Consider the following 17,382-nt stretch of genomic DNA (forward strand, 5'->3'; position numbering starts at 1 on the left):
CCCGAGCGGATTGTTTGTTGTCAAAATGGAGTTCTTACTTGGAAATCCGTACAGCACTCCCGTGGGCCAATGTATAGGTACGTTCGCCTTGAAATGATTTATTAGAGATGTGATACTTTCTCCACCGTACATAATATGAACGTGGGCAGACATTTGGTGTGTTACTACTAGAGTTTACGGTACGAAAATAGCGAGCTAGCAAGCATCATCGAAGCAGACGTCATCTACTTGGCATTAGCGTTTCGGCTAATGTTAGCCAGAGCTAACCTAACTTCGTCCGCTATAAGCACAAGTGCGTTAACGGCATGTCACTCTCCATGTATGTAGCCAAATGCAATGCACTTCTCAAGGAAATTAAATGACAGGGAATGGCGTGGTTAGTGGCTCAAAGTGGCTGGCAGAGCCTCAGCCAAGTTCAATATTTCCTTAGTTCATGAACAATAGTTGACCACTCTGCTCGGTCAGCCGGGTTGGTTTTCGGTTTAAACCGTAAGGCTGTGAGCTGCGGTGCTGCAGAGGAGAAGAGAGGCATGTGGTCCACCACATCCCTTTGGTGTGGCTGCTGTGGTTGTATTCATCTTTGTCATCAAGGCTTCTCTGTGCGTTTATCGCTACAGAATGATATAAATGATTAGATGTGTTTGGTCTGATAATGTGAACTTGTAGTCTAGGTGCAACAATTTACTTTTCTTTTTGTTGTTGTTGTTTACATATCAGTTTTAATTAAAATGTAATTCGGCTCATTGATGAGAAACTCTCTAGATTGCATGAGTATCACCCACCCCAGTACACTTTGACATCATTACTGAGTCTCTTTCCTCTTCTTTGGTTCTCATAGATCCTTTCCTATTGACTTAACTTAGTCTTTGCTCGACTATAATAACACGCACCCTCTTTATTTGTAAATCAGTGTTGAATTGATTTCCAACGCCAGTGTTTACACAGTTGTGTAAATGACCCGAAAGACTTTAAGCGGCATTTCCTGTTTAGTTCATGTTTAGTCACGTCCCTGCAGAACAGATGTGGAACAAACATTCATTTGTCACAATGTTGAGTTGTGTTTACCTTCACAGAAGCAGTCATTACTGCTCTTTTATAAATAAGGGGCCTGTCTATCTCGATGACACACTTTCTCATGCTGTTCCCTAATCTGTTTTTCAGTTCCTTAATGATAGAAAGTAGATAACCAATGCGATGCTTTAATCAAGCTTCTGGATAGAAGGGTTGGAGGACAGACGTCCATGGGAGTTGGAGGGCCTTTGAATGAACCACCGGCCTTTTGTGAGTGTTGTCCTTCACCCACTGGTCCTCTGCTTTGTGCCACGTCATTCACACCGGCCCTCCGCTACCGACTGTGAGCGTCGCCTCAAGCGTTTGGTTTCTATAGAGGTCTTTCTAGGCCACGTCCATGGGTTTGTTTTCTCTTCTCGGGTTTCACAGAGATGTGCTGTATCTCCCGCTTGATCTCTGCGGTCGAGTTGCTGCACTGCGCTGAGTTGTACAGCCGGGCTGTCTGTTTTGGCTGTTGCGGTAGTATCTTATGCCACAGCAGCAGGAACATGAAACATTCAGAGAGAGATCAACATAACAGATGCTGAGGGATGCTAGTGAGGAACTTCGTAGAGCTATTTCATTTAATCAGTGACTGAGAAGGCGGTGGAGGGGTTTAGAGGTGGTGATTGAATTCTCCTCTTCATTGCAGTCCGTCAGTCGGTGAGTGGTATTTGCAATGCAATAGTTCATTCATTTCTTCCACTATTTGACCGGACAAAGTCCCTCTGAGTGCTGGTTAATGCTGTGTCTCGGGAGTTCTGTACATCACCAGAGGCGACCAAGTATTGTCAAACTTCTGCTATAGCTGAGGTACGTAGTGGAGGAATAAATGAGCAAAGACGGAAGACAAATTTGAAAATGTTTAAGTCTTAAAAAAAAAAAGGACAGAAACGTGTCGAGGTGGGGCCAGGACGAGGGAAAGATTTGTGGCTTTGTTGTCGGCGGATGGCACAGCCTGCCACCGTTAAAGCCATGTGATCGACTGGCTTCACTGGTCGATTCCCAGGACCGAGGAGGAGGAGGAGGAGGAGGAGGGGGGGGGGGGGTCGACACAACACCATGAATGCACTCAGAGGGCATTTAACTTAATTAGCAAGGCTCCGATTGTTCAGCATCCTTCCAGCTCATTTCACATGGAGAGATTAGTTTTCTCTCTTCCCTCCTCTGCCACCTCGTGCTCTGCCCTGTCCTGACCTGACAATCCATTAAGGAGATTACATGGGATGTCCCAGTGGCACTCGCTGGTTTAGTCCCCCAGACGTATGCTTTATGTGCAGACAAGAAAAAAAAACATGAATAAGTGTGTTTGTAGATGGGAACTCTGGGTTCTTACCCAGTCTGTGACAGGTTGACTAGAGCTGGGAGATGGAGCATGAGTAAGTCATGGCTGCCTGGCTTGTCCAATGTTGGGCCTCCCAAAAGGAAGGCACAAGGCCCAGTGAGAGGCTCTTGGCCTGGGCATGACAGCCTGCTCGGGGGGCCCTCTGGGCTTCGGGGGGGGGGGGGGGGGGGGAAGTTCCTCCTGTCCGAGCTCAAGAAGCGTCTAATGAGAATCCATCGAGTGTCAGTCACGGGAACTCGGCCACAGCTCACTCCGGTAGAAAACGGTGAGATTCTTCACCCGAGATGACGAGCGATCCTGAGAGATATCAGCTTTCACTGACATGATGGATGGATTCAGGGGACGGCCGAGGAAGGAGGAGACAGAGCGAGGAGACGCAGCGATGACTGCGCTGCCAGTTCATCGCTGTAGCTCCTCACGGTCTGGAACGCATTATTTCCTGGCTGTTGCCAAAATGATAATAAATCGGGTGGAGTTTAAAAAAAGCCTCTCTAGCTGACTGTTGAGCAACAGGTGGTGAACGATATTTTATTTCATGAGTTTTCTTGACAAAACCAGAACAAAATACATCCCAGCAAAACCCGAAAACATGTCTTCTTCTTCATCGTCTTCATACTGTGAGTGAGGGGATGCTGCATGAGCACAGTATTTTCTGAAGGATTTGTTTTTTCAAAGTTGATTTCTGTATTTCTTTTTTGCTCACTAGTTTGAAGTGGGCGTGTCTCTTGTCAGTAAAAGGTGATGTCACGTACCGCGCACCAATTAGAATTCAGCAACACCTGTCTGATGACGGGTGGTGGGTTGTTTGGTCGCTGTCAATCAAACCACATTCACCGTGGATGAGGTCTAAAAACAAAAAATGTACTTCGGTGCCGGCCGCCCTCAAGTTTTTGTCGTCGAGAAGTCAAGATTTATGAATCATGTGTATGTCGTGTGTATTATTGTCTGTATTTTAAGTGACATTATGTCGGGTTGTTAACAGGTCTGTGTGAAAAGCCATCAGCTTCCTGTCTCACAGCACATGTTACTGTAGATCAAATAAAAACTGATGTTTTCTTCATTTGTGTGTTGTTGTTGTTGTTGTTGTTGTTGTTGTTGTTGTTGTAGATTAATCTACAGTGAAGACTATAATGACGTAAACCCGGGGCTCTATGTTTACATTTACTTCTCGGGGCACTGGCACCCCTGAATGAAACACAAAATGTAGAGGCACTGACAAAATGAGAGGCAACTGTTATAAAAATTAAGTACAATTATATAATGGTCTGTTTTTGTGTGTTTTCCTGCAGAGAGGGCCACAGATGGAGGCCTACAGAACGAGGACTGGACCCTCAACATCGAGATCTGCGATATCGTAAACGAGACAGAAGAAGGGTGAGCTCATCATTGTTGGGTTATAATTTGCTTCGTCAGCATTTTGTAGGAAAATACCTCTGGTCCCCGAACTGTTCAGTCATTGTTTGGTGCCACTGGCTGACTGAGTGACTCTCTGACTACCACTGCGCTTCACCAGCAGACACCACACCACAGACGGCCTGTTGTTCTCTGTAGGTGTCACTGACTGAATGAATCCATTAAGCCTCCTGCAGTAACACTGGTATAAGTCGAACCATAAGCTACAACAGAAACGCATACATGAACTGGTTTGCTGCTCCTATCAGTGTTGAAAATCATTATGCATCCTAGAACAAGTTTTTGGTTCACCTACAGTAAGGCATTTTAATGTTTTGTAACCCTAAATAAATATAATCCTCAAAGGACCCCGGCCAATATCTACGTTATGCAGAGAGCTTTTTTTTTTTTCCCCAAGAGGAATAATGGAATCGGTCTTTTTCCATTTTCCCTTTTCTCCCCTGCTTTTCACATTCTTCATGCCTACACGCACTCATTGTCTTGGCATGCAACATGGTTCCCTCTCTGTCACACTCAGACACACACACACACACGGAGGGAGGACAGCTTCACAGAACACAGAACGTCTTGTCTTAAAGACGTTACGTTATAGTGTCTGGTTAGCTCTCGGAGTTAAACTGGAGGTTTGGCAAGTAAAAATGACTTTTTTAAGAACATATGGTGTCTTAACACTTGCTTCTTAAGGAACAAGATATATTAAAACAGCTGCACCATCCAAAAACAACTAACACTGAATCAGAAACATACACACACATACAGAGTGCTGTTTGAGGACGCTATCAGACTTTACGCGCCATCTTTATCCATTTCTGTCTACTTCAGTTCCCTCATTAAAAAAACATATTCCAAAGCTCATGAAGGAGTTCGTAACAGCTTATTTCGCCTCATCTGCAGTGAAGAGACGGGCAGTGTGAGGCAGAGAGCCAACCTCAAGTCTTATCACATGGACCGCTTTGATCTTGCCTTTTGGGAGAAAACAGTCACTCAGAAAGAAGAGAGGGAAACAGATGGCGTGACAGCACTTCTCTGTCTCAGTCAAACCGCTATGCCGACAGACTGACTGGCATCTGCTATTGTGGCACGGAAAATAATTCATTCCAACAAAGTCAAAGATGTTATGCCTACTCTCAGCTGGGGCGCTTCATCCAGCTGTGTCTCCGCTGCTGTTTTTCCCCTCCAGGCCTAAAGACGCCATGCGAGCACTGAAGAAGAGACTCGGGGGCAACAAGAACTACAGAGAAGTGATGCTGGCGCTGACGGTGAGGAGTTAAATTGGCATCGCATTCACCAGAACAAGTTGCTTTTCAGTGTGTAGGGCACATTAAAGGATTTGTGTGTGTGTGTGGGATGAAAGCACTCTTGCCATGCTTCTGTCTCCGTTTAATCTTCTTCTCCCTCCCTGCAGGTTTTGGAGACATGTGTGAAGAACTGCGGCCACAGGTTTCACGTCCAGGTGGCCAACAGAGACTTCATCGATGGTGTGTTGGTCAAAATCATCTCCCCGAAAACCAATCCTCCAACCATCGTACAAGACAAAGTGCTGTCGCTTATACAGGTATTGGGGCTTTTTCTGCTGTATTTAGCTTCCTCTTTTACTGACTACTACGCTCAGTGTGATGGTAACGGGCATCAAGTAGGTCAGTGCTGCATTTTCCACCTCCCAGGTGTTTCACTACCGACTGCAGCCTCTTAACTCTAACCTGAGGTCACCTCGGCCAACAGGCTTGTGAAGAATTTGCCTATAAAAACCTTCTTGTACTGATATTGTTATGTAAAACAGACTATTTATGTTTATTGTAAGTCACAATGTTGTCTGTGTGGCAGGCCTGGGCTGATGCCTTCAGGAGTTGCCCCGATCTAACTGGCGTGGTCCACATCTATGAGGAGCTGAAGAGGAAAGGCATTGAGTTCCCGATGGCCGACCTGGATGCATTGTCTCCCATCCACACACCGCAGAGGGTGAGAAGAAAGAAACGCAGCGTAAACACGTATGTATATTTACAACGCGATGTCCTTAGGGGTATTTTTTTTTTGCTTCTAGGGTACAGCAGAGGTGGACCCCGCCATGATCAAGTACCTACCAGCCTCACCCGCCGCCAGGACCCCTAGACCTGCCCCGACCCCGATCCCGACCCTAGCCCTGACCCCTGCCTCTACCACGCAGGCCTCCCTCGTGCCGAGCCCCATCACAGCTACCCCTGAACAGGTGAGGGGCTTCAACAGCAACCTATGACCCCCCCAAAAAAATGTACTTTCTGCTGATCTATTTCACCAGAGTCTGTCAATACAGCAGATTTATCCCGTGTTTAGCAATTAAACTGTGAAGTGCGTAGATTAAAGCGGATTACAAGATTTCAACTGGACATCGTGACCAACTCTATCGACCGCCTTCGAGAACATCTGCAGCACTGCTGGTACCCGAACTGGTGTCCACGTGACCCCTGACCTGCTGTGCTTTCAGATCGCCCGGCTGCGCAGTGAGCTGGACGTAGTGAGAGGAAACACCAAAGTCATGTCGGAAATGCTGACAGAGATGGTCCCCGGGCAGGAAGACGCCTCTGACCTGGAACTGCTTCAGGTAAGAGTCGCATGAATACATAATGAGGTCTACTGTATTCTAACCAATGATGCCATGACGCAACATTTTTCATCAAAGTTAATTATTACGGAAATAAATCTGACTGGATTTTGAGTTGAACATGAAGGTAAAATCCAGATTTAGAAGACTATTTTGAGCAAGCGAATTTGTTCGGGTCTCTCAAGCTGTATAAATGAATATGGGCTCATGTAAGCTAATTAACGATAAGAGTTCCCAACACACTGTAAAATATGTTCATTCTGAAAGCTTTTCCAACATGGCACGTCAACTGTAAAGTGTTGGAATTATGTTCAACCACCAGGGGGCGTACTGCCTTCAGTTTTTAGTGGAAACGCATCAAGAGCACAGAGAAAGTCATGCAGAGTTTAATCTCCTAAAGGCAAAGCCACTCCGGTATTTGTGTCAGTTTTAAGGATCTGGCCCAGTTGTAATTGTCAGGTGCAACTTTTTTTTTTCTTTCTTTTACACATTTGAGCAAATTGAGCAAATTGATCAAAATTGAATGCCTTTTTAAAAAAACACATATACGTACATTATATTTATTGTACAGTTAATTTCCCCATATTGAGATGTATAGTGTGTATGTGTCTGACACAACGATTTGATCCTCTATAGTCTATACATTTTCTCCGTTTTGTTTCTCTCCATTCATTCATCAATGAAATCTATTGATCAATCTCTGCAGGAGCTGAACAGAACATGCAGGGCTATGCAGCAGAGAGTGGTCGAGCTGATCTCACGGGTCTCTAACGAGGAAGTGACCGAGGAGCTGCTCCACGTCAACGACGACCTCAACAACATCTTCCTCCGATATGAGAGGTACGGTTCGATCAGAATTTATTTTTTAAAGCACAACAAGGGCTTCAGAAGAGGTGTGCGCAATAATGTAACAGAACTAGATGTTTTTGTCAGGCCCAATGCGTGAGATCAAGGCTGGGTCCAGTATGTTAGATTAATGCATATTTGGTTCTTACTAGAACTAGAACCTTAATTCATGCTTTTAAATAGGAGGCTCCAGCTTTTTTTGAACACAAATTTTTTTTTTTTTGGGCAATTTCAAACACCACAAAGTTCCAGAGCTCGTGTGAAGACTCGATCCTTTTAAACATTCCGCGCCTTCAAACTGGTAAAACGTCTCTTTCATGAGGGCTCTGAAGATGAAAGAAGCATCTGAACCCCACAAAGTGGTGAAACACTCAAAAGGTTTTTCTTTCTGCTCACAGGTACGAGAGGTACAGGTCGGGTAGAGCCGCGCAGAACAACGGGGTGAGTACCATCAACACGCAGTCTGTGTTCAAAGAGCAGAAATCAAACGCACAAATGCTCTCTTAGGATCGCTTGTTTTTCTTACATGTTATGTAAATCTGTCCACACACGGCCATTTTAGTACGTGAATTATTTATTCCTATTAATTAATAGCATACACAATCCACCGCAGCATTAACACTTCGTGCAAGTCGATTGCATTTTTTTAGCTTCAGCAAAACTGGAAGAGCAAAGCAGAACAAGTCCCAATCTGCTATTCAGAGTGTGCGTTTGCCAGCGTCAGTGAGTTGCCAGAGGGGTCGGGGGGCATCTCTCGCTACATCCCGCATTTTGTGTTCGCATTCTGTTGATCTTTCTGTGTGCTCTTGTCTGTTTGTGTTGTGGCCAGCTGATGGAGGCAAGTAATGGTGCCCAGTACCAGGTTCAATCCTTGCCAATGTGCCGTGATGAATGTTAACACGTCTGCTGTATGGAGCTAAAGCTTAGACCCCTCGGTAGCACTGTGTGAAACCAGACACACTAAATGTCCTCCCCGTCCCTTCCGTCTTGACGTCTTGTGCAGATGTTTATGCAACAAACCTCTGTACGGTTCCCGTGCCTCCCGACCCACAACTACTCACCCTCAATGTTGTCTCAAATTGTGTAAATAGTCAATCCTGTAGCATTTCAGTAGATAAAATGTATTCTCTCTGTATAAGGCAAACACCCAGTAATGTCATGTTCCTCCTGTGCTTCCTTCATCTCAGTTTTCTGCTTGAACTGAATTGTTGACGGCCATCTTTTTTCCTCTCTGTGCTCCCTTTCAGATGTTGAATGAGGCCACAGAGGACAACCTGATAGACCTGGGCCCAGGCTCCCCTGCTGTGGTCTCGCCCAGGATCAGCTGTAGCCCTGCGTCCAAATCCACCGCCGGGGCCGCCGCCTCCCCGGCCCCGAACCCCACCACGGCCTCTCTTTCGTCTGCACTAGCTAGTATTGGTAAGAACAAAAAAAAAAGGGCATCCAGTCTATTATACGCATACACTCTTTTACCAGAGCTATACCGTCCCTCCTCCCTCAGTCTCTGCAGACCTTAGCTGTTCTGTTCTGCGTCTTTCTTCATAATCCTCCATCTCTGCTTTCTCCGTCCTCTCCTCGCTCCGCCCCCTTTTCTGCTCTCCTCTCTTCGGCGTTCCCTCTCCAAGATGTAGCTTCCGACAGCGTGAGCGGGACCCTGTCCTCTCTGCCCGGCCGCAACCCGGATGACTTTGACATGTTCGCCCAGACCAGGACCAGCTCTTTGGCAGAGCAGCGCAAAAAGTAGGTTCACAATTTCCTTTTGCTTCTGGGGGCAGCCCAGATACAGTTTATATTCAGGGTGTCATTTAAAAAAAAATGGAATGGCTTTTCATCACCACCTTTTATACGTATCTAAAGTAAAATATACCCATGTGCACTTTGTGTGATGAAGTTTAAACTTTTTGATGGGCCCTTGCTTATCGTGAATTATTACCTCGTACATTTGCTAAAATGGCTTTGGAATAACTCCAGCGTATGGATGTTGATCTGGTATTTTCTCTTCAAACAACTTGTTGCCTTCAGCTGTTAAATTGAACATTAAGGTGGAGCAATAAAAGTGCTGAAGTAAGGGCAAGGCACACAAGTTTCCCATTTGAGAATAATGCGTAAAGTGATATTTTATCATCCTTGCTGCGTCACTTTATTGTCGATTTAGTCGATTTACTTTTCCGTCTCCAGTGCTTTGGATTTGTTCCTGTTCTTGATGAATGCTGCAAAATTGCAAAAAGGGTATTTTGGGGAATCTTGTGTCAGCAATCTTTTGCCACATAATGGCAACATCCCTGTTGGCCAGAGAGCATTGTTGCATTTCATTTTCCTCTCTCTGTCTTTCTCCACTGTGCTGCGTCATGAAGGCAAAATGACCAAATATAATATAATAACTCCTACCATTGTCCTGTTCCTTAAAAATCTCACATAATGTTGGCATTTGACCAGATATTCACGGAAATAAAATACATTATAATCTGAGTATGAACTGTTTTACTGTGTTTTTTTCGTTATTATCTTAACTATGCTGTGTATGTTTTGTGCACAGTGTAAAGTACGAGGACCCTCAGGCTCTGGGTAGCCTGGCCTCGGCTTTGGATGTGAGACAACAGAACACAGGAGGGGTGAGTACACTGATGCATGTAGTGTGATACAGCGTTCACCCACATATGGAGCGTGGGTGTTATTTACATGGCTGATGAGCCTTTCCTGTACCAGTCTGCCCTCGGTCTCTCCCTGCATGTGATGGTCTGTGATACTGTTCTACAGTCCGCTGCAGTGCTACTTGAACTTTGATCAAACAAAAGGCCGTAGGGTTGCTATTACAAAATAGCTAAAATAAATATCTTGCAACGTGGTAACTGTTCCAAGTGTTAAGCGTGCCTATAAGCGAGCACTCAAAAGATTATTTAAACATGAGTTCTAGCTGTCTTGTCGTTACTTAAAATTTATTTTTTTAAATTTTCAAACCAGATATCAGTGGTTTTTGTGTTGAGTTAAATGTAAAGAGAACTCCACCCCAATCGCTTTGTACACAAAATCAAACTTCGATTTTTGTAGTCGTTCCTCCTGTCCGAGCACACATTGCAATATATTTGCATGTCTGCACTATGTACACACAGACGATTCTGAACACACACACACACACACACACACACACACACACACACACACACACACACACACACACACACACACACACACACACACACACACACACACACACACACACACACACACACACACACACACACACACACACACACACACACACACACTGCGCATACCATCTCTTTTTTTTAGTCACGTCAGGTGCCCTCTGCCTCGCACTGTGCTTTTACTTTACCTTTTTATTTTCCTCATTTTCATCTTTATGGAATCAACCTTCTCACCTCTTTTTCTTCCTCTTTTTTTTTTTTTTTTTTTAAATGACAGTCTCTCCTCTTGCATATTTGACTCCTTCCCTTTCTCTCTCTCTGCACTGTGTGCTCTGCTGTGGTGGGGCCTGCTACCTTTCTTCTCTTGTGTAAGGTGTTGTTCTGTTGTTGATTCAGCCGAGTGTAAAAGGGGATGATAACCCAGCCGATCAGGAGCTGCCCATAGACAGCTGGCTTATTACCCAAGGAATGGTGAGGACTCCATCCTCAGTGTGTCCTCCTACCCCCCCCCCCCCCCCCCCCCTCCCCCCTCCTCCCCCGTGTCCACCGTCACCCCTGCTCTCATCCCCCATAACCCTCATGAGCTGCTCTCATTTTTTTAGCCTCATCTCATTGCTCTGTCCTGGAAGGCCCGAACAAGCCCGTACCAGGAAACCATTACCGAAGCTTTTCCACCGGAGAACGTCCAACCTCCATGTCGGTACAGATGTTGTACTCTAGTGTTGGGCAATATGACGATACCTTTTTAAAGGGATAGTTTGGATCTTTTGAAGTGGGGTTGTTTGAGGTACTTATCCGTAGTCGGCACGCGGCCAGTTTTGAGAAACCGACACAGGAGCAATGTACTGCTGTGGGCGGTGGCAACAGCTAAAGGTTAAATATTTAACCAAATATAAATCAATATCAGTTTTAGCATGTGCTATATTTAGGATATGTTCACCGCTGTAACCTTGCTGTCAGACGGCCCTTTCAGACGGGGAACTGAAGCCGTTATTTATGCTCGCTTCAAAGCCACCGGCCTCCCTTGACAAAAACTGTTATTTCTACCTCGCAGAGCACAGATGTTACTAGTACACCGCTGCCTCGACCAGTTAGTTAGTGTTATTGTGTGACTTTGGTGTTTTTAAAGGGTTAGTTAGGATTCAATAAAGTCAATAACATAACCTCGTACAACCCCGCTTCAAAATATCCAAATGATCCTTTTCACACGTTAGCAGTTTGTCAACCACCGCTGACCTGCTTCTGCTGAGGTAGCCATCGCTTTAATATTGGTTGTATTAGGTCATGCAGGCATCTTGCAAATCAATAATGCATAATGAAGCAAGCTTGATTAGTTCAGTATTAAGTATTTAATTCATCGGATTAACCAAAAACATATGTTCTCCAGTATTTTATTGATGCAACCAGTTTATTTATTTAATTTCCAGAAAACCATTATTGCTGCAGTGATATAAAGTTACTTGTATAAGAGTTTAGGGTATTATCAATATTGCCCACCTTCATTGCCCTCCACTGACACGGGCGCTAAACACTAAACCCATTACTGATGCGTTCCTCTTTAATGCCGCCCCTTTATAGACGGGTTAATGAGCTTGACGGGTCACCGGGGAGCTTCCATCAGCCCGATTCATCTCTTCTTAACAGTCACACACTCAAACAGCAGCGAAGTACTGATACTTCTGCTACACAGCACGGCTAAATCAACAATGACGAGCATTGTTAAAAGTGCTGATAACACATCACCCAAGCAAAGGGATGGTTGATTTGCTGTGTAGTGGACAGTATTTGTCAGCTGTCCTCTAACTGTCTTTGGATCTTAAATAACACACTAGATGTGACTAACATCTCACCCTAACCAGAACTAGATCAACTAACATATGGATCAGTAGTTGTAATATTAACACTAACATATTAAGTTAACATTGTGATTGAATATTTGAGTATAAACGATTGTTATTTATCAGTGTTGATAAGAACAGACTTCTTATTGCACACTTTTCTACAGTATTTTCTCTCCTGTTCACACAGCTGCATGTGTTTTTTGTTTTTATTCACTGCCCTGGCCTTTTAATTTAATAAAGCTCCTTCATTGCGTTAACTGTTCTCTCACGAGGAAACCCCAGCCGTGTTCCTGTCGTCTGTAGCACGGTCTCAGGGAAAGGTTTTTGTTTTCTCTATTCAAGTTTGATATCAGTTCGACGTCAAATGTGGACTTTTCCTTTCATCGCAGGCAAAACGATGTGGAAGAAGTATAGAAACAAAAAGCCAGCTAGCAACTTTAGCCACTTCCCTGAATGCTGCTCATCCTGGAAGGACTGTGAAAAGTTTCCTTTTTCAACGGCAAATAACGCAACAAACTTTCCTCGCAGTCCTGATTTACCGCCATCGTTTGGTGTCCAAACGAACATAAACACAAACGCACGCCCTCCACTTTGACACGGCGTCATCACATCATCAGTCACTGCACGCCATGCAGCGCTCGTGTGTGTGTGTGTGTGTGTGTGTGTGTGTGTGTGTGTGTGCTCCATGTATGTGTATGCCGTGGGATCGCTCCCGCCTCTCGACGGTCCCTGTGCTTTCAGCTTTTCCCAGCCAATCAATCTCTTAATCACGTTCAAGCGATTTGCTAATTAACTAACGATGTGGAATAATTAACGCTGCTGTGTGACATTAGTCGGCAGCTGTTAAGCCATGTCAGCACTACAGAACTAATGAGAACAATACACAACCTGGGAACTCCTGAACCCATTGAAGACGGCTGAGATTAAACAATAGGAGCACAGACTTGAGAGGGATCGACTGAGTCTTTTGAGCAAATCTTCTTTTTGTTCTCATTAATCATCTTCCTCTCCGAGCCTTTGGTGACTCCTATTCTTGTGATTTGATTTTTTGTTTTGGTTTGTGTGTGTATGTTATAATTTCTCTTTTTGTTGTCGGGGTTGGGTGTCTTTCCGTTGTGTGGCTTTGGTGCTGCCCCTGGGTTTGTCCGTGGCTTTGCTCCGTAGATCCCCGTATCGCAGTCCTCTGTCATGGATGACATAGAGGAGTGGCTCTGTGCTGACGTGGTGAGACTTCTTTACCTTGATTTGTATCCTTTTCTCTTCTTTCTCTCACTCTCTCTCTCTCTCCCTTCTCCCCTCGGTTTGGTTCTGTTTTTCTTCGATAGCGCATTTCATCCGTTCTCATTTAACTAAATACATTTGACTCTAGTTTCCTTTCACGTCACATCCTCTCATTCACTGTAAACTAATGTATCTACACCAATGACTTGGGTTTGCCTTATGAATGCTAACATAGTGCTAATGGTGGTCACGTTAAGATGGCTTCCTTAACGTGCATGTGGAGGTCGTGGAGTCCGGCTCAGGAAGGCTCCTTGTTGTGGACGGATGAATGATTGACGGATTCTTCGTGAGCGACTTTGAATGAAATTTGTGGAACTTGTGTGATGCTTTTGAGTATCAACTTAATGTGTCGCTGACTGTCCTGTCCACTAAGGTTTATTCCTCTCTTTTGAAACAAAGACAACTCCATTAATGATGCCAGTGTGTGTACATTATCTTATGACTTTTTTTTTTTCTCAATAGAAAGGGGATGCTGCCGAGGACGGGGTGACCAGTGAAGGTACAGACCGATCACGGCTGCATATGTTCTACTCGCTCTGTGTGTGAAGCCTTGTTGATTTTTCACCTCTTTCATCTGTTTCTCTCAGAGTTTGACAAGTTCCTAGAGGAGCGAGCGAAGGCACCGGACTCTCTGCCGTCTCCCCCCGGCGCTCACCCCGCTCACCCCGCTCGTGCCGCTGGTGGCTCCCACAAGAAGGCTGAGCGGACGGAGGACGCCCTCTTTGCCTTATAGACTCTTCTCGGAGAACCTCGGGTCGCTCTCCAGGGCCATCTAAAGGTCCTCGCCCCGAAATGATTCCGCCCTAACAGTCCCTCCGGGTCCCATTTCGTCGCTGACTGGCAGTGGTGTAGCAAGTGATCTCCACCTCCTTGTTGTTCTCTTGCCACGCTGTTGCTTTAACATGTTTACTGCGCACAGCTGTGTTGCGTTTTTACGATATATATATATATATATGGATGTATTAATCTGTCAGCGTGGGATGTACTACTCGCAGCTCTGCATCTCATTTATAACGCACCACCAAAGGAAGACGAGCTAACTAGTCTGATGTGGTTTAAAAATGTGGTATATTACTGCGAGGTCAATGGGAAAAGATTCACTGCAGGTCAATGCTTTGAGTCAGTATGAAGGCATACAATTAGGGTTACATTGTGTTTGACTACATTCAGCTAATTGCTAATTTATGCATTTATTGTTTTAATGGTTTGTTCTGTACTAGCACTGTGGTTATGGTCCATCCACAAAATACTCCAGTTAGAGCTCTCGTCTTGCTTTTAATGCTGAGATATGTGTGGAATGGCAACAGGCTTTATGACCCAATTTGCCTGAAGCAGTGGGGACAAGAGGCTTATGTTAGCAGGCTAATTCTGCTAATAGCTAAATGTATAACAGCTACTCTTGATGAGTGTACGCCCGCAGTCCTTTGACCAAAGGGAAGATAAAAAAAACAAAAATCTAAAAACGCACTAGTTAGGATTCTTTATGTATTTTAAATGGCTAAGGGGAAGGAATGTGCCCATGGAGTATTTCCCATGAGTCTTTTCAGTCCTCTGAAAAGCTACAACAAATTAGCCGCCCTTGGAACAATTGCAAACACTTTAAGCCATTCCAAAGAACGTTGAGGCTTTAATGACCAGCCAGTATTGAGTTGTACCTGTTGAACAACGATCGTCTTCATGTGTTATAGATGTTAAGGGATCGTGAGCATTTTCCTTCCCCTGCTATATTGATGTCTGTGCACTTTGAAGCAAAAACAAGTCTGTATTTTTTTTCCCTTTTGTGTTTACAAGATGGTTACTATTTTTCTAGGGGATGGGAAATGGTCATTAGATTGACTTTGTTTTGCACTTAACTTTTGTCACTGTGTTATTGCAGAGCTTGTTCACAAATAAGTGGATTGATGGACATTTAAAAAAAATAACATACAGCTGCAAGACAGAAAATGGCATTTAAAGGATCAGCATGTCTTAGCGCTGGCACCATAATCGACTAACAGACAAAAAGTAAAGCTTACAATAATGCGCTGTATTAATATAGGTACATCTTCACTTACTCTCAACTATGTCATCTATATACCTCAAAATACAGGATTCTAGTTTCTGTATCTGGTTAAACATATTTAGACTCGTAGTAACATCCAGAGGGCAGAGAGGTTTATGTATCGTTTGAGTCCCTGATTGTATTTTCATAGTTCATGTTAAAAAAAAAAAAAGAAACCCTTTTTTATCATTTATCTTTTTGTGGTTGAGGCTGAAACATGCAGCAAACAATCACGACTGTACTTTCTTTGATTTGTGCAGTCAAAGCCGTACTTTCATTCTTGATGTATTTTCATTCTGTTGTGATTCATCTGCTCCTGTTGGAGCCGCTGCCAAGCATTTCTGTGATTGGCTGATTTCAACAAAGTGGCTCTGACTGGCGTTTTGTCTTTGAGGCAAAAAGCAATCCTGTCTCCATTCCAGCTCTTTAGCTTTCTTTTCTTTTTTTTTGTTTTAACGTTGAAGATTGTTTTAGTCCATTTAAGACCAAAAGCCTTGTCAATCAAGGCATCCCAAGATGTAAAAGCCTAATTCATGCATCAACGTTACATGTCGTCGCTTATAGACCTTCCACTAAAGGGAAATATTCATGATTTGTTATACTTTAACATAATTGTAACTTTGTGTCTGCGTAATCATGATTGCATATATAAATGTATTTTAGTTTAGGAAAGTTAATGATTAATGAGCTTTAACTTTTTTTTTTTAATGCTGTATGGTTGCATATGGTTTAATATGGTTGCCACGTAACTGAGATAATAGCGTTAAATTTACAATCAACCATTGTGTTCACTTTAATAAAATAATGTACGATGCAGGCCGAACAAAGAGGATTACTAAAGATGTAACAGGAGATCCTTTAAAAAGGGAACTTGAGTAATTTTCTGTTTGTATGTTACGTATCTCTGGATCTGTAACAGTGTATTGTGTTACTCGCTTTTATGAAGCTTAAGTCCTGATTGCAACATGCTATCTCAAAAATGGTTATTGAATGTCTTTTAATACTGAAGAAGCAGAACATTGAGCGAGTGTTTGGTGGACATGAAGAGAGGCTTGTTTTCCGTCGGTGGGTGTCCCATGTCTGTGGCTGTGCCGTCTTCTGCCGTTACTAATGGTCAGATTTTTGTTTGACCTAATGCACGTATATATAACTGCCCAATAAAACACTAGCAATGTGTGACCTCTACCTCACAACTGTTTGTGGTTATTTTACAATTAAGGGCCCGTGTGACAATCTCTTGCTTCTTCTTTGTACTTTGTACATACTGATGCAACCCATTCTCAATCTTGCACTGGTCACATGATGAGCCTCTCACCCCCACCCCCCATGTGTGGGTTCATGGACATTTCATCCACTCTGCTGCAAAAGATCAGCACATAAAGTGTCAACAAATCATAACACATATAGTTTTTATATATACGTTTGCTTCCTTCAGTTGCCTGTGAGCAAGTGAATAAGACACGCTTGTTTATACAAACTAACCCCATCACCAACAATAACCGGTTTGCTGACTGGCTGTTAATATCACTACCATCGTACTGACAACTTTGCAGTGCTACTCTAGGTCACTGACCTGATTTCCCACCATGCTTTTGTGGGGTTCCCCCTTTGTGTTCATGTGGCAGCGTGTTCACATTTTAGTTTTAATTTAAATGTAAATAAAGCATGCCTTGCCAATTGTTTACATTGTTAATAATGTAAGTATTTTTTTTTACTGGAAGACGCCATACTTTGCAGACTAAATTAGATATATAACTGTACTGAGGGGTACAGAGTTGGTATTTATTATTAATTTCTTTGGCCCAAAAATTACAATTTAATTGTATAAATCATATTTCTGT

At 43.7% G+C, this 17,382-nt stretch overlaps 1 protein-coding gene across 1 annotated transcript; it reads left to right on the top strand.

The window, feature by feature from the left end:
• Positions 1-13: 13 nt before the first annotated feature.
• On the top strand, positions 14-16,726 carry tom1l2a (target of myb1 like 2 membrane trafficking protein a). Its single transcript, XM_079177597.1, has 15 exons — positions 14-77; positions 3,685-3,769; positions 4,989-5,067; positions 5,214-5,363; positions 5,633-5,767; positions 5,850-6,014; positions 6,270-6,386; positions 7,093-7,226; positions 7,631-7,673; positions 8,480-8,651; positions 8,858-8,972; positions 9,769-9,844; positions 13,384-13,443; positions 13,963-13,999; positions 14,088-16,726. Exons 1-15 carry the CDS (start codon positions 26-28, stop codon positions 14,231-14,233), a joined length of 1,566 nt encoding a protein of 521 aa, XP_079033723.1. The 5' UTR covers positions 14-25; the 3' UTR covers positions 14,234-16,726.
• The last annotated feature ends 656 nt before the right edge of the window (positions 16,727-17,382 follow it).

The sequence above is a fragment of the Pholis gunnellus genome (genome assembly GCF_910591455.1).
Source record: "Pholis gunnellus genome assembly, chromosome: 17".
NCBI lineage: Eukaryota > Metazoa > Chordata > Actinopteri > Perciformes > Pholidae > Pholis > Pholis gunnellus.